Genomic DNA, 17,920 nt, shown 5'->3' with positions numbered 1-17,920 from the left:
GAGAGAGAGAGAGAGAGAGATGAGAGAGAGAGAGAGAGAGAGAGAGAGAGAGAGAGAGAGAGAGAGAGAGAGAGAGAGAGAGAGAGAGAGAGAGAGAGAGGGAGACAGAGGAAATCTGGAATTCTAGTCGCGATCACGACTCGTCTATTTTCTGCGAGCGCGACGCCTTCGAGAAGTTATTACCGTTGCCTTTTCTCCAGCGCGTGTTTCTGCGCGTGCTTAACAACCGGATAAAAATACTGGTGTTCACCATGCTGATGCGATCGTCCAGAATTTCGAAGACTCTCAGATTTCTCCGGCGAGTATTTACGACGGGCGGGAACAATTGGAGAAATACGGTGATCGTATAGAATAAATGCGAGGAAATTTTGAGAAAATCGAGTCAGTGACGTAATTTTGAAAAAAATTTTAGAGCTGTTACGAGAAAAAAAGCGACTTTGAAGAGATCCTTGAAAAAATTATAAAGAAACGAGACGATCGTAAAACAGTCGCAAAATTATTATTGGATATTTTATTGGACATATGGAGCTCTGATTGTTCAAAAATAAAAAAAACATCTAGATTTTATCGTAAATTTTCCATCGAATAAAAATACGAGGGATAAAAAAAAATAATAAAACTCTTATTAATAATATCTTGATAATAATTTTTTTGGCACAATTAATTACGATAGGTCATGTTCAAAGCTGCTAGTTATTTCTTGCACAAGAAATCTGCATTCTCTTAGACGGACCTGGAGAGATTTTTTTCTCTCTTTTTTAACAATTTTGAATAAGTCTTATAAATAGACTTTAAAATAGAAAGAATTTATCTATATGTTAAAATTGTTTATTAGCTCATAACCATGTCGTTCTCAGAAAATGTTAAATGCTTCTCCTTGAAGAAGCACGAAAAAACATGCCGAGAAGCAACGCGCGGCGGCTGGAGTCCCTCGGAAAACATCATCCGTGGGTGAAATCGGGGAAAGATGTAACAAGGTTGCGCGTAACGGGGTATGCACCGTAATTTTAGCAGCGAAATATGACTGAACATATAAGCGTCGACCGCGTAACCGGATGAGTTGTCGTCCGCGCTCGCCACGCTCGGCTCGAAGAAAAATAGCGCGTCTGACTAATTCCGCGCCTTCGCTACTTTGTCGCGCTCGCGAGCTTGCGAAATCGCGCGCCGCGCGTAACTCGAGCCGATTTAAATCACGCAAAATGTGATTCCCTCCCCCTCCCTCCCCAATCGCTCTCCTTCTTTCTCTTCTAGCAAAAAGTTCTTCCACTGTTAAAAAATTGCGATTGATTCGCGACGTGACATAACTTTAACGATGAAAAAGATCCCAATCTAAATTTTTTTAAATTTCTCTCAAAGTAAACGAAGTTTTATAATTATGCTATTGAGAACTTTTCTATTTGTTACGCTTATTCTAATGTTATATTTTGTCAAAAGTTACTATTAATATATTGATACTTGATATATTAATACATTTTTTAAGATATTTAATACATTTTAATTTAATTCAGAAGTTCAGTTAAACATGATTAATAAATGTTATATAGCGACAAATTATAGTTCTATGAGTGATGATTCTAATTATATAGCATTTCGCCCTTCGACATCGATCCGCGCGCGACTTGCGCCACTGTGCTAATTACGCCGCTAATTATATTACTTTCTGCCCTTCGCAGTTGAGTGACTGCGGCTTGCGCCAAATAATCGAAAATAATTTCATATCGCGATTTTTATGATAATTTGGTGAGAAATTCTTTCAATATTAGCGTCTTATTCTCGTGCACGATTCTACTATCTTCTTCAATGATAACAAAAATAAAATTAATGTCATTATTTTTAATCCAACAATATAATCCTCTTTATCATAAATCTTTTTGAATAAATTTTAGTTAATTAAGTTTTTAATTGGCTATCGAAGATTACAATAGGCAAGATTAAAAGAGTTGAAAATATCGCGTATTTAAACCGCTATTATTATTCTGAAGCTTTTTAATCTCTTTTCGATATAAGTCAACATTTTATACAAAGCAAACTTTTAATATAAAAATTCAAGATAATCAACACTAATCAATTTTAGAGGAAAAGATTTTTAAGTTCGCAATAATTGAAGCTAATAAGCTTCAGTAGAGAAAGTCTGTCACGACAACTTGATGCTAATAAATTTCAATAGCAAAAATCCTCAAGGTTTAATCAATTAATAATAAGTGTCGTTAAAAAAATTTGTTATTAAAAAATATTGACTTGAATAAAAGTCTCACCTGGAGTTGTGATTCGAGGTCGGCCTTTTGTGCGGCTAGCTTCAGGGATTTCTCCTGGTACTCGGAGAGCCCGCTCTTCTCACCCTCCAACTGGCGCAGCAGGTTGGTCTTCTCGCTGAGGAGCTTGGCGTTCAGGTCCTCCAACTCTTTGCGCAGCTTCTCCTCCTTCTCGAAGGCCTCCTGCGCCTTCCTGGCTTTCTCTTCCAGCGCCTGTAACGAGGCCATTTCACCTTCGATCCTGCCGCCGTTCACCAGCGGGGTCGGATTCTCGATCAGCACCGAGTCGCCCATTATTGATCACCCTCGGAGAAATACCGAGGGATACACGCGCGAGGAATGCACTCGATTTCGATTCTTTTTCTCGTAGGTACCCGCGGGGTTGGGGATTCTTCAAGGGAGAGAGAGAAGGAGAATCCCCGGGAAGAATCGGTCGAAGGAGGGTACGAAGGGTTCACGAGAAGCCTCGAACTTTAAGGGGGTCGACAGCTCGATGACGAAGAAAACAGCGCGCGGGACTCGGGGGTACGACCGGTCCCTACTTACGTCTCGAGATATCGAAGAGAGGCTTCGAACACCCGCGTGAATATGTGTGGTGCGTGGTACGGGGTACGAGGGCGAGGCTTCTCCCTCTTTTGTTCGTCGGGCGGGTTCGCGTAATTTCGAAGGGGTCGGCGCGAGGTCGCGGGTCCAACTGGTCCCGGATTCGGTTGAAGCCCAACTTTTCTACCCGTGCCCGTGGTCCCTCTACCCGTGCCCGTTTCCGGCAGCCAGTAAGGAGCGAGCCGCGGCGATCTTGATCGTGGGCGTCCCCACTTCAGTGGCGCCTCGCCACTGTATGTGTAAAAATATTTATAACCGATCCGATACTACATTTCAAGGGGGGTGAGAGCAGGGGAGCCGGAGAGCGGTTTATGTCTGCGGAGGGAGGCCGGTCTTGGCCGAAATTAGAAGCGATCCGGAAGGGCCGCCCTCTCTCTTTCTCTCTCTCTCTCTCTCTCTCTCTCTCTCTCTCTCTCTCTCTCTCTCTCTCTCTCTCTCTCTCTCTCTCTCTCTCTCTCTCTCTCTCTCTCTCTCTCTCTCTCTCTCTCTCTCTCTCTCTCTCTCTCTCTCTCTCTCTCTCTCTCTCTCTCTCTCTCTCTCTCTCTCTCTCTCTCTCTCTCTCTCTCTCTCTCTCTCTCTCTCCAGCGATCGCCAACCCCTTTTTGGCGGCTCCAGAAGGTGCAAAGTGGATAAGTGGATCGCAAAGAGATTCGCTCGAGTGAGCGAATATCTGTGGAGATATATCGAAGCGAACGGAGAGACTTTGGTGATGCAAACTAGAAAATTTTTTTAAGTCTGTGATAACGTACTCTCTTCTTTTTCTTAGTCATCTCTATTTCTTTAATTAGATTTTATCACAAATATTATATCTAGAACTGAAAGTTCTATTTTCGGAAAAGTGTAACTGTAACGAAAATTTTGTTATTTTTGTCACAAATAACATATGACTTAATACATATAATATATGAATAATATCTCTATAAAAATAGAGATTCAACTTAAGTTCAACTATGAAAAAGAAAATTAAAGAATAAAATTATTTAGTAATACTAATATAAAGCAATTAATAATAATAGTCGACAAGACAAAACTAACTCTTTATACTGTTTTAGTAAGAGTTCAAGGAGAGTAAAGAAACTTGAGATTGATATTAAATTTCTTCAAGAAAACCTTCGGGCCAAATATTATATTTCGTTGCTGCATCTCGTATTAATGATTCAGCAGTTAAGTGACGGTATTATGACGTAAAAACGAGTAGACGAAATTAGAAGCGCCGGCATTCCGGAGAAGACGGAGCGCGATTCGAAGAATACGTGAGCGACCGTGTCTCCTGAGTCTCTCTGAAGGACGAATAATTGTATGATCCTTTTCGGAAGAGCCGAGTCTATTAATAAGTAGGCGGCTTCGGTAACATGATCGAACGTTGATTCACCGCCGACTGCCTTTATTATGCTTCTAATTTGGAACACCAGAGCGGTATCAGTGAACTGGACTTGAGAACGAAAGCGTGCGCGGATTCCCCTAATCCTCGTTAATTCGGTTGTAGAGTCGAAAATATAGATAGTTCGAGAGCGGGGAGGGATCGGGAGATTGACAGAATTAGAAGCGTCGGCGTTCCAAAAGGGTCGAGCGAGACTTCTTTCCAAATTCTTCCAGATCGAATGAAACCCTTCGCTACCATGCTAATATAAATTTTATAAAACTTGCTTTCTGTATAAACATACGTATTGAAAAAATGGTCAATTTGCAAAATTAAATTTTATAAGTAGATTAAGAAAAATGAACCGTGGATTTTGTAGATTTAAATCTGTTAAAGAAACATAAATCTAAATATTTAACGCCAGAATTAATTCGCATTCTCATTAATTCAACAGAATTTCTTTTTTTAAGTTCTGCGAATTTGATAAATGTATGAATAAGACAAAGGTGTATGGAGATTTCGACGGTGGTAAATTCAACGAAGAAATGTGGATTTAAAAACAAAAGTGTTACGGCGTATTCGAGTTATGAAAGTATTACGAGAGTAAAAAAAATATGTAGAAAAGTTTCGATTTCGTGAAAATTCCTATTTGAAGCTGGTCGTGAGTTTGTGCGCGAATAAACCGTGAAAACGGGAAGACCAGGCGGCGGATAAATAAACGTGCGCGTCTGGAAACTGGAGCTGTTACGGTCCGCGCGAAAGAAGAAACAAATTCCACGGACGATTTCGTGCGGACGGCACTGTTAAGCACGAAGCCCAGATCGTAAATCACTGTCAAGTCGGAGCTTTATTTTGCCAAGTTCCCGCGGCCTTTCGCGAGCTTTCGATTTTCGCGGAACGAACATTACGACTTTGCAACATGCACGTGTTCAGGATTTCTTTGAGAAGTATAATTTGATCGTCAGAGATAGTCAAAGAATAAAATTGTAGAATTAGGCATATAATTTGTAAAGTTCACTTGAAATGCAAAGTGGATCTCAAGTGGACTTTATAAATTATGCTCGAAAAGAAAAAAATTAAATAAAGTTTAAATTAATTCGAGAGTCAAGATAAAGATATAATTGAGAATTGTAGCAAGTAAAATTAAAGAATAGTAAAATCCAGAAATTTAAAAAATAAAAAAAAGATAAAAATAACATTTCTGCTCTGATGCTTAATTGAGATAAACAGTACTAAAATTTTTATTGTTTTCGCTATAATCAATTCGCAGGGTGCTGATCGAGAATCGTACATTTTATCCTCCTAAAGCTTAAAATAGATAAATTAATTTGCTGACAATATATCTGCTAAGTATACCAAATTTTTCAAAAATATATCACAATTACTCTATTATGTAAAATTGTAAAAGATTCAAAAACAGAAAGAAAAAGAACTTTATCACAAGAATTTTTGTGCGTGTTTTTTTATATATGTAGAGAAAGAATTCTGATTTCTCTAATATTAATTTCTGCACTTAAACAGATAAATAATTTAATAAAAATATCAAATAGAAAAACAATAGTAATTGTAAAAATTTGGAGGAAAGATCGAACTATTAATTTAATTATTTTAACAATTATATCAACGAAATGACTTGTGTTGAAGATCTCGAAGAGACACTTACGGCCATCTCGTCTTCGATGCGAGTGACGTTGAGCAGAGGCTTGATCTTCTGCCACAACTTCCACCACGGCCAAGTGCGGAGTTGGAGGTACTTTCTCAAGTTCCTCTGGACGACCACGAGGGCCAGGCGTTGCTCCTGGAGTTTCTTGTAGTCCTTACGGGACAGGTAACCCCTGATGTAAGCTTGCATCCAGGACACGATCTTACCGAGACGCTCGTCGCGAAGCTCCTCCATCTGACCCAGAACTCCGGCACGGAAGAATACCTATTTTTTCAGAAGCGAAGAAGGAATTAAACATTGAGAGAGAGAGAGAGAGAGAGAGAGAGAGAGAGAGAGAGAGAGAGAGAGAGAGAGAGAGAGAGAGAGAGAGAGAGAGAGAGAGAGAGAGAGAAAACGCTTGCCGTAACAGATCTTCAAGATCTATCGCGATTATCGAACGTGATAATGAAATTGACCCTGATCGATTCATAATTCGCAGTACTTAAAGACAAGTATAATAATTAATTTAAATATCTGCGACGAGAGATATAATAATACAAATAATCAAAGTTAAAAAAACTAACGATTAAAAATTATATGTATATAATTGTCGTACATGTATAAATAATTTAGATTTATGGATGGTTTAATTTTCATTTAATTTACGGTATCACTAAAAGATAATCGCGGTACATCGTATCTCTCAACGTCGACAAACTGGTCTTCCATGCCGCTTTTAGCTCGGAAAGAGGGTCGTTATTCGACGATAGGAGGTAGACAGAGATTGCCTCACACTTCTCGAGGGATTACACCATGCTGAAAATTGATTTGGCAAAGGTATCCTTTGTTAGCGCGTCTGATGATAGCTCGTCATTAATTTGCTCGCACGAGGCTGTAAACAGTTAATCGCCGAAGCCGCGCGGTGTTAAATTGACACGTCTTTGACGTTTAATGGCCAACATTTTCGTATGACTGCTCGAAGATCGTAAATATATAAATATACAAAGAGCGTGTCGCGTACTCTCGGAAAATGTATTGCAGAATATTCCGGAATTCCAGAAACCCGGAAGATTTGAATCTGAAAATCGATTCCTACTTCGATCTTCGAGTTTGTAATTTTTGTCATCTAAACATTTCTGAAATTTGTCCAAGATTCTTCAAGAAAATTAAAGTATTTAATTTGATTCCTTTGTATTGATGTTGGCGAGTAAATCGTCGACGCTGTAAGAACAACGCGAAAGCTCCACAGGAAACGTCCACAGAATATCCGCCGGTTGACGTTTGACGTATCCTGCGAACGTCTTCGAGACCTTTCGCGCTGTCTGTGACAAATCTGCGATAGCGTTTTTGCACATCGTGATACTACTGCCACGACGTGGACCACAGCAGGTGTCCAATACCTTGGTGTGACCCATGCGGTACTGATCGTTCTCCAAATTGATCGTGTCCAGGATGATCTGGGTGGCCTTTTGCGGCTCGCAAGGCTCTCGCACGGCATTGGCGCACAGAATTTTGTATCTGCGTTCGTGGCCGACCGTGCCGTCAAGGGTTTTGCGGTTCGGTGTGTGTTGATGGTGGATATATATTGGTATTTGACGATGTGTGTGTGTGTTCACAAAACAGACAGAAAAAAATCATCACGCCAGGTTAGAGGTTTGTCGTATTATTGCTTCTCGCTGCTGTAGAATCGAGAATCATCGGGGGGGGGGGGGGGGAGGGGAGGGAGGGCCAAAGGGTAACGAGTGGTATCCTTCGAGGATACTTTGATTCGGGAGATCCACTTCATGTCGATCTTGTACAAGGTAAGGCGTCAGTTAAAGCGCGAGATCTTCGGAGAATCATTTTTGCTACCAAAAATTTGTAAAACCAGGAGAAACCGATAGCTTGACAGAAAAGGAATCATAACTACAGCATCACGAGACAAATAATTTTCACTAAAAATTAAAAAGGCGATAGTGCTGTAAAAGTAAATGTCGATTGAGACTGATTCTCTCGAATACTCGCGCTTCAAGACGCGTTACTTATGTCTACCGCCCAGTCGCTAAGGGGCATCGACGTAACAGGGGTTCAAGTACATACATTAACGACAGTAGAAAGACAGTCGCTTACGTCGGCGATGTTCGAGCAACGGAAGCCTCGTTAAGTTATTAACTTTACCACGAAAAGATTTTAAACGATCTGAAACTAAGGCGAGGATCTCGCTCGTCGAGCATCGTCGATCGCGCTTAAAGCCGCGTTGCAAGATCATCGGTCGGCCGGAGCCAGACCGAAAGTTGCGGCCAGGGGGAAAGGGGGGTAAAACGTGCCTTGGTGTGTCCAAGACGGTACATATCAGCGTCGAGACCGGTGGATTCCAGAACAGCCGCGGCCGCGTCCTTGGGCTCCTTCGCCTTGTCGACCGCCGCGGGCGCCAGGATCTTGTACCTAGAGGGGGGTATCGGGGTACACGGGGCGGGGGCAAACGTGCGAACTAATTAGTACGGGTGTTCCAGACACGAATATCCGTAGATTTATACTTCCTCCTGTCCCTCGATCTGCTCTCGCTCCTCCTCGATCGCTAAATCTTATACGATTTTTAAAAGGAAAAATCGGGGCCCACTTCACGTGCGTGTAATACTGTTCGGGGGACTGATCCTCTAATCTAATCGGGTATTCTTAAAAAATCGGGCAACAGATCTCGGACATCTGGTTGGATATCTGTTTTTACGAAACGACTCATGGGGTGGGCAAAACTGAACGACATTCGAATATATTTACATTTGATATTGCATTCTATGAGGGGGGGCGACGTGCTGAATTCACGAGGCAAGATTCCAGTGTGGATCATCCTTAAATCTCCCTGATTTATAAAAATAACTTTAAATCAATTAAAAATCGTCCGTTTATCGTCAAGACACGTAATATTAACAATAACTTTAAATACATAGATTCTATCTCGAATCCAACGAGGCAAAAAATTAATATATAATTTAATATTGATATTTGGCATTTTGTCAAACAAATATTCTTGTCGCGATTCCTGAACGAGAACCTCCGGATCATCCACGTGGAGAAATCTGTCTCTAATTCCTCGAATGTGGGGTGTGAAAAGTGGCTAGTCCACTAGTTTAGAAACAATGGGACAATGGAATTGTCAAATCCATTCCTATCGAGGGTACGTCAACTAGCCTTAGTGTGACCGATCCTATAGCTGTCCGGATCGAGACCGATCTCCTCGAAGCACTTAGCCGCGGCGACCTTGGGATCGCTTTGGGCCGCCATTATGGCCGGCGCTAGGATCATGTAACTACACGGTACACAACATAAAAATCCGGTTACTATATGCGTCGAATCTGAGAAGAATAATCCTTCCCGACGCTCCCGTTCGCGCAAGAAATGGGTCGGAAAAGTTATGTTGTTTTTCGCAGAAAATTGAAATTATAAAAATATATGCAGAAAAAGAGAAAAGAAATAAAAAGACAATTTTTTTGAATATTTTAAAAAAATTTTCCAAATAAATAACTATTCTAATACCGTAGCATTCTGAAATCTGTCATTTCCAACTGATCCTGTTCATTATGAAATAAAGAAGCTAATTAAATTAAATAATTGCATTAGAAGTTATCGCTAATAAAATATTAAATAGTATAATGACTAGAAAAACTTGCTACGTCGATTATGAGATTTAATAGTAAGGTTGATGTAATAATAAAAAATTAATCTAATATAATGAAAAAAAAAGTAACAAAATAATTTTCTTAATAATTAGAGCCTAGTAAACTCAGAAGAACTCGATAGACATCACAGATTTCTGTAAACTATAAATTATTGCGAATACTTGAAGATCGAGGAGAGAGACGATTTCTATAAAATATCAAATAAAACTTACAGATTATACTTTCAATTACTAAAAAACAAAGACATCTTTAAAAAAAATTAATCTGATTAAAAAAAAATTTAATTCCTCGAGCCGTCAACTTTTCAATTTTCCAAAAACATATAATTAATAGCAAAAGAAAGATAGAGAGGATTCTCACCGTAGCTTGAAATCAGGATACACCATTCTGTTGGGGAAACCTTTACGACAGATACGGATGCCTTCAAGCACACCGTTACAGGTGAGCTGATGCATGACCAGATGGGAGTCGATCACACCTGGCTGCTTCAATTCGTTGGGGATGATGCAACGGACGAAGTGGGGTTGGGTGGCACGCAGGGTAGTCATCAGGTTGTTCAACTGCTCCTTGTAGGAGGACGACACAGTGGAGAAGCCACCACCCTTCTTGCCACGTCCGCCCTTGCCGCCGCCGCCGCCGCCAGCGTCACCGGACTGACCGGGATGATCAGCGAAGATCTCCACCAGCAGCTTGTTAGTGGACTTCTTGAATTGATCGACCACCGTGTCGTTCAGCGGGTCCTTGTTCTTCTCCAGCCAGCCGGTGATGTTGTACGGTACCTGAAGCCGGAATAATAATAGAGAATCTACGTGTTTTCGAACTTCTAACAATGTGTGCGATAAGTAAAATTGATAAATAAAATTATTGAAAGGTCAAACTAAGCTTCTTAAATTTTACAGAATTAATTTCTTGCAAAGATATTCTTCTCCTTTAAAATGATGTAACTGCTAATGTTATTTGTGCAAAGTAAAGTAAATGGAGTCTTAATATTAGGTATGCCTAAGAATAAAATCAATACTATCTTCTTTTAGCAAAAAATTAATTCTAACGTTTTCTTAAAAATAAGGTGATGTGTTAATTTTTTTGTAAAAGTTAGGCCATTTTTTTTTTGTATAAAGATAAGAGAACTTCGTACGTTGCCAGCATAATGGCCGATAGCGAAGTGGGCCGCTTGCTGGCCCGGTTTGGGCGGCTTGGGCTTCAAGAAGTTGGGACTCTTGCCGAGATGGTTGTTGTTCAGCTTCTCCTCGAAGGTCTTGTCGGTGGCCTTGGGGAACATAGACTCTTCCTCAAGAATGGAGAGGATACCCATAGGCTGTGTCGAGGAAAAAAAGAAACGAAGGAACGCATCAGGATCTGTTACGTCTCGACAAGTTTCGCATTTTCCAAGAGTAGCGTTACGCAAATACAGATAATTGTCATTTTCTTTCTCACCGTTAATTATTACGTGAACATTTTTCTTGTTAAATCGCGAGACTGATTCTCAGCGCCAAAGTTCTACCAGTAAACAAAAAAAAGAAATGGAGGCGTTCTTTCGATATGCGGAACAAAGTGTCTGCAAAATATTTTGCGCGTAACAAATCTCGTTAGTGCCTCAACTTTTACTGAAAACAGGTGCTAAATACCTCGTTGATATGCTTTGTTATTTGCCTGATACTGCTTAATACTTGCTCGATATTGCGCCATTAACGTACCTTTACTTCTGCGACGGTTAATCAATTATACTTTCGAGCGTGATACAAGATTCATATGAATTAATTGCCGATTAATAATTAATCTTGCAGACTTGCAGACGTACAAGAGGAAAATCTCAACGCTACTCTTAGTACTGCGTTATCTGTAATTCTACAATGTGGATTTACCGGTGCAATGCCTCGGTAATGATTATTGCGCATCACAGATACTTAATTTTGTCTGTAAAATTCTATATCTTGAAAGCGCAATTATCTTTTCCGACACATCGATCTTTCATTCATTACAAGCTAGAGCAATGTACATGATATTCTGGGTCCACCGCGTAAGTTTTCAATCGTAAGTGTCAAAATTCAATTTAAAATAAAAAAATCCAGATTTTATACAAAAATATTATAATTTTAAACACTCTTTGTTTAAAAAAAGAGTAAAATTTATCTAAACTTAAAAAGATACAGAAACTTTAACTAAATTTATTTAAACGTGAGAAATACAGGAATTTGCACACTTTGCTTAGAACGCTCGTTTTTTTTATTTCAACGTCAGATTATTCCTTAACATAAAGGACAGTTAAGTTAATGAAAAGTCCGCGACCGAAATTTTCACGCGCTAGACCCACGGCGTGTAAAAACGATGATACGTACGTAATTAAGTACACACACAGGCAAGGGGGCAGAATATTGGCGGGAGGCACACAACATCGGCAATACAGCTGCAAACTCAACGAGCAAGCTAAACTCAAGCTGCGAATCGTTGCGTTACTGGATCACAGCCGGGTGATCCAGAACATCGAGTCCGTATCCTGCGCGGACCCGTCCCTTTACCTTCTCGATCAGATTGATCGTCGGCTCCAAGTCCATGCCGAAATCGATGAAGGTCCACACGATACCTTCGCGCTCGTACTCTTCCTGCTCGAGCACGAACATGTGGTGGTTGAAGTACTGCTGCAGCTTCTCGTTGGTGAAGTTGATGCAGAGCTGCTCGAAGCCGTTGTACTGCATTCGTTCATGCACCACGATGCACACAGGCACACAGGCGAAGAGAGAAAAAGAGAGGGAGAGAGCGAGAGAAAAAGAAACAGAAAGAGAGAAAAACAGTGAAGAAAACAGAGCGAGGAGGTGCGCGATCGGCAGGACAGCATCCGTGTCCAGTCGGTGGGTCCTTTGATCTTTCGATCAGTTGAAACCTCTCGCGGCGCAATCGAAGGCGGTATTCAAAATCATTTGAATCGATCGATCGATCGATCGATCAGAGAAAATGGAAATTTGTTACGTAATCTAGATAATTAAATGTAATTAAATATTGTATGGATTCCATCGCGTAGACAAATCGCTTCACCTTTCGACTGATGCAACGAGAGGCAAAAAAAGATATAGTAAGAGCTGGAGTAAAAGTGTGACGATAAGATATAGTGTTAGTGTTCGATCGAGCAGACAGTCAAGACAGGAAACACATTCAGCGTAGTATGTTTCGAGCGTGTATGCTATTCGGAGAAATCTCGCGTCTCCTCGGCGATCGGGCCCGCGATCTGTCGATCTGCCTTGGGCGGGTGATACCTTCTCGAGCAAATCGATAGTCTGCTGGAGGTCCATGCCGAAGTCAATAAATGTCCACTCAATTCCCTCGCGCTTGTATTCCTCCTGCTCGAGGATGAACATGTGGTGGTTGAAGAACTGCTGCAACTTCTCGTTGGTGAAGTTGATGCACAGCTGCTCGAAGCTGTTGAACTGCTCGACCGAGTAGCGCAGCGGAGTGGACGGGGGACCCATGCGTACGGGGGGTTTAAGCGAAGAACAGAGAAAAAAGAAACAGGTGGAAACAGCCCGTCATTAGTGCTGCCTGATGACGCGAGTGGAGAACGTTCGACCGATGACTTCGACCCGTAACTTTCATCGTTCGATTCCGGGGCAAACAGGGGGAGGGGTAACTGGGGTAGTCAGGGGTGTCAGGGTGCACTCGATGTGCCCTTGAGGATTTATTCTCGAATGTGCGATAAACTCGAAAAATTTCAAAAAATATTTAAATCATTTTCAAGATTCCTAATTAAGAAACATTAAGTGGTGACATGTTTAAACATCAAAATCTTTGAATAGAATTATTTAAGATCGTAATTAAATATTACACACGCGTGAATAACAATTAATCTCAATTGTATATAAATAATTAAATTTATATAATTATGTTGAATTAAATCTCATTATTGAGTTTGAATAAAAATAACTAGCTATGCTTTTCAAGTTCGTCGCACGAATCGAAAAGACACTCGCTTGTGCCGTTATGTGGTAAATTAAAAATGGTCTCGTGATGAACACTGTACAGTCTGTGTTAGCTAAGTTTACCTAAATAGAATTTAATTAAGTGGGTAAACTTTCAAAGATGAATTTTAGGATCGACACTCAATGTGCCTTTGTATGGGGCCGGGGGGAGGGGAGAACACAATCGCTGGATCCATTATTTATCATTGATTGTTAACCATTATTTTCCAAACGAGCTAATTTCTTAATTTTAATATATAATTACCTCGTATCTAATTTTTATTCTAAAACTCGTTGATTAATGTCACGCTGAACGGTGTATTTCTTAATCATTGAGCTCTCAAATTTTTAACAGGTTGACATTCAGTGCTTGTCGTGGAAGCTTTACTGAAGTCTGATAATATTATTACAATTACAATATGTCAATCGTAATTGATTCGGCACAATAAGTTTATATCAATAAGCTTCGTTGATACGCCGAATGTTTCTTTCTCTTTTTCACTTCACGGTTCGTCCCGGTCTCTTCAGGATTCGAACCGGACCGGACCCGGTGGATCGTCGAAGACAATGATGTTTGATTGTCGCTCAATCCGTTGAACGATTTCGTGGAAATGTTTCACGGGCACGATATTAGTGCCGTTGGGGATGTGACGGGACACCATCAGGGGCAAAGAAAGGGAAAGAGTGGCTCAGGTACCCGTATTAAGTACCTTCGGAAGACTTGCGATCGGCGTCTTCGTCATCCTCGAAGAGCCGGAGAGATTGCAACAGAGACATAAGCGTGAAAACCCGGTTAACATTAACCGGGGAAAGCAACATTGATAGCTTATAATTCTTGCGAAGTTTCCGGAAATCGGTTCGCTCAAGCTCGCTCGATGTCTCGCTCGTTCGTCGTCCGTGGGGTCGATCAACTCCCAGGGTGCCGGATCGATGTGTTTCAAACCTTGGATTCGGAATAACTGACAATACCTTCTCGATCAGCTCGATACAAGCTAGCAAGTCCATGCCGAAATCAATGAACACCCAATCGATGCCCTCCTTCTTGTACTCCTCTTGCTCGAGGACGAACATATGGTGGTTGAAGAACTGCTGCAATTTCTCGTTGGTGAAGTTGATGCAGAGTTGCTCAAAGCCGTTGTACTGCCATTTTTTTGCATTTGCATAATGCGTAGGCGTGGGAACAAGAATGGGGACAGAAGACGGTAGATAGCCGAACAGAATGAAGTGGAGGAAGGAGAAAGAGAGAAAGAGAGAGAGAGAGAGAGAGAGAGAGAGAGAGAGAGAGAGAGAGAGAGAGAGAGAGAGAGAAACAAAAATCATTATCAGTGAGACAAATACTCCGACAAAAATACAAAATCAAATAAGTGTGTCATATGTGTGTTGAGTCTGACATTTCTAATTTTTTTTTAAATTTTGATATTTGAGAAAGAATAAAATTTATTACTTGGAAGATTGTCACATTTGATTTTAATCTGTAAATAAATTTTTCAAATAAATCGAGTAAATTTTCTCGTTTTTTTACTCGTTTTCAGTGACATAATTCTTATTTTTAAAATCTAATTTTTATGATATTTGATGAGAAATTCTCATAATTTCTCACAAAACTATATGAGTGATAAGAAATATGTTTACGCAAACCAATATACTTTCTTTTAATTCAAAATCGATATACTTTCTCGGCAAAAATTAGACTGTACAAGATTTCGGCATTAATATTTTTGATAAAATTTTGCCTTTGACGTAGAGGAGGGAAGTAGAACTGGCCTAAGCGGAATACGATAGGAATGCTTGCTTCTCGAAAGCGCTACGTGCGACCGAAACAGCAGGACCCAATTAAAAATGATACAAAAAGAAAGAAAGGAGAGAGTAGGATCAGGGATGAATATAAATGATTAACGATAAGAAAACAGTGGACGATCACTTTGTTTTTAGGGGGTAAGCGTTAGAGTAGCGGTGTCCTCTGATCCGTGATAAATCGTCAGGGATATCCGCGTGCTTAGTAACTATTTCAATTCTCGTATCATGTCATTCGTTCGTTATTCAGCCTTGAGCTACTTCGTTCTTTTCTGCTTCCGGCCGTACCCGTCTGTCTGGGTTTTTACCGGCTAAGAATCGATCGATCCGTCTTAATGTACCTTCTCGATCAGATCGATACATGCGAGCAGGTCCATGCCAAAATCTATGAAGGCCCACTCAATGCCCTCCTTTGTATACTCTTCTTGTTCGAGGACGAACATGTGATGGTTGAAGAACTGCTGCAGCTTCTCGTTGGTGAAGTTGATGCAGAGCTGTTCGAAGCTGTTGAACTGTTCAAGAGCAAGAAACAGGCATGCGTATGTGTATGTCATTTTCTCTTTCTTTTTTTCCTTCTTGAACACTTCTCTTTAGCTTTCGTGGTTCTTTTGTGTCCTGTTTCTTTTAAGGAATTTCTTACACACGGTTGGAATTACAAAATTACCCGAAGTTTCGTTTCAAGACGGTTAACGTACGTAAAAATATTCTTGATAAAGCTGTTTTCTGATAAAACTGATAACACACATTAAAAGAATAATCTTCTTCACCAAGATTTAAGATAGAGTATAATTCTATCATTTAATTAATATTATATCATTTATTTTTTCTTTTCTACTAATTGTAAGATTATTGTAAAATTGATAAAAAAACAAATTCAAATTCTATTGTCGATCGACTCGAAACTTCGGGCTGATCAAAGTCTCATTAGAAGGGATTTTCTTACAGAGCACTTAATACGAAATCGGTGGTGTAGCGCACCGTTTATCGCTGGGACGGATTGGTATCAATCGCATCGCGACCTAGCACGAGGTCGTTCTTTCAGGGTTCAAACTTATCATGTCAGAGAATGTTCCAGTGTCTCGATTCGTGTCCAGAATATTGGTCGATTCATTCGTAAAACAGAACACGGAATATCAAACAAAATTCAAAAATACGAGATTATGCTAAATTCAAAGTCAATTGAAAATGTATCTTATTTGTTCATCCGATCTTTTTTGTCGAAATATCGTTAATAATCTGGACAATTTGTAGATTTTTTCAGATAGTATAAGACGTCAGATCATAGACAAACAATAAAACAATAAATACATTTAATCTGTAATAAATACAAATATATCCGTGTACGATTTTAGTTTTGAACTTAGTCAATTCTCGTGTCTGTGACCAGATGTCTATATGAATGCCAAGTATACAGGGTCCAACAGTATTAGTCTACGGCCAACAACTACTGCCGTTACCAACTCTGTCAATTACATCAATAGGAAAAACACCGTAAAAGGGTGACACGGTGCTGCACGATCCTGACCGTCCTGTTTGCTAAATGGACAGTTAAACGTACGTAATTAAACGTGCGTAATTTAAAAAAAGGGGGGGCAGGGTATGGACGAGTGGTTAATCATCTCTACGTCATGTTTACTCTACGTGAAGTCCACTGTTTCGATGATGATTATGATGACAATAAATGTCCCTTCGACGAATGAAAAAAATTATCCCTTTACCTGCACGCTGTCCCACTTTGAACCAGATAGAGCGAATGAGCGTTCGTCGGGGGATCTAAGAGCATCTAAGAGCATTCTCGATAAAAGGATCCCTATCTAATCAGAGAAATTCCGCTACTTCTATGGAGGCGTGCAGAAATATTCGGGGCAATCGAAGAGGGATTTTTCGAAATCATGCGCTTCTCAGGAAAACAAATGATACAATAATTTAGAATTAATTATATTAAAACTTAAATAATATTAATTTTCTCCCTTTGCTTTTTTGATGTTAATTGATAATATCATAAATAATAAAATTGCGAGAATATTAATACAAATTACTCATGACATCCAATAAAAATTCACAGTTTGTTCAGGGCAGTACGGAATCATTCAGGAGATCAACGGAGTCCAAAACTCACAATATCCAGTTGAATTTCACAATATCCCAAAAGGGACAATTAAGGAATCGTTGGTAAAATTACTCAATAAAAATAAAATTCTCCCATTTAGGATACAAATTCATTCAGGGGTCTAACTAAGGTCTAAGTTTACGTTTACGAAGGTTTATGGCAACCTCCAAGGGACGATGATACATATCTAAGGAGAGGAATACAGTCTATGAAGATCTAAATCAATCCTTTGGAGAAATTCATACTTCATCGAGATTAACGACAAGATTAACGTGCGGGACCTAAATAAGATCTATAAACCTCCTAGGGAGATCGAAAAAACGAAAGGGTGGAGGGCGGATCGATCGTTCACCTTCTCGATCAACTCGATACAAGCTAGCAAGTCCATGCCGAAGTCAATGAATTGCCAGACGATGCCCTCCTTCTTGTACTCCTCTTGCTCGAGGACGAACATGTGATGATTAAAGAACTGCTGCAACTTCTCGTTGGTAAAGTTGATGCAGAGCTGCTCGAAGCCATTATACTGCGAGATACCGGGGTAACGAGATATATGATT

The 17,920-nt window shown here is 40.1% G+C and overlaps 1 protein-coding gene across 15 annotated transcripts in view; it reads right to left on the bottom strand.

Moving 5' to 3' along the window:
* Positions 1-2,192: 2,192 nt before the first annotated feature.
* The window catches only part of LOC139783738 (myosin heavy chain, muscle-like), a 36,428-nt gene continuing 20,700 nt past the window's right edge, over positions 2,193-17,920 (bottom strand). For 5 of the 15 annotated variants that reach the window (XM_071722874.1, XM_071722885.1, XM_071722880.1 and 2 more), the window contains exons 11-16: positions 12,762-12,932; positions 10,649-10,828; positions 9,874-10,292; positions 8,164-8,281; positions 5,879-6,142; positions 2,193-2,465 (exon numbers count right to left, since the gene is read on the bottom strand). In XM_071722874.1, the coding sequence (XP_071578975.1) occupies positions 2,208-2,465; positions 5,879-6,142; positions 8,164-8,281; positions 9,874-10,292; positions 10,649-10,828; positions 12,762-12,932 (1,410 nt within the window). In that variant the 3' untranslated portion in view covers positions 2,193-2,207. Of the gene's footprint in view, positions 2,466-5,878; positions 6,143-7,257; positions 7,376-8,163; positions 8,282-9,873; positions 10,293-10,648; positions 10,829-12,761; positions 12,933-14,429; positions 14,601-15,595; positions 15,767-17,920 lie in introns of all 15 variants that reach the window. The other 10 variants (XM_071722886.1, XM_071722888.1, XM_071722883.1 and 7 more) reach the window with 4 other exon arrangements.

Source organism: Temnothorax nylanderi, unplaced genomic scaffold (assembly GCF_030848795.1).
Source record: "Temnothorax nylanderi isolate EJ_2023f unplaced genomic scaffold, tnyl_v1.0 TNYL_tig0536_pilon, whole genome shotgun sequence".
Lineage (NCBI taxonomy): Eukaryota > Metazoa > Arthropoda > Insecta > Hymenoptera > Formicidae > Temnothorax > Temnothorax nylanderi.
This window is presented reverse-complemented; position numbering and strand designations above follow the sequence as displayed.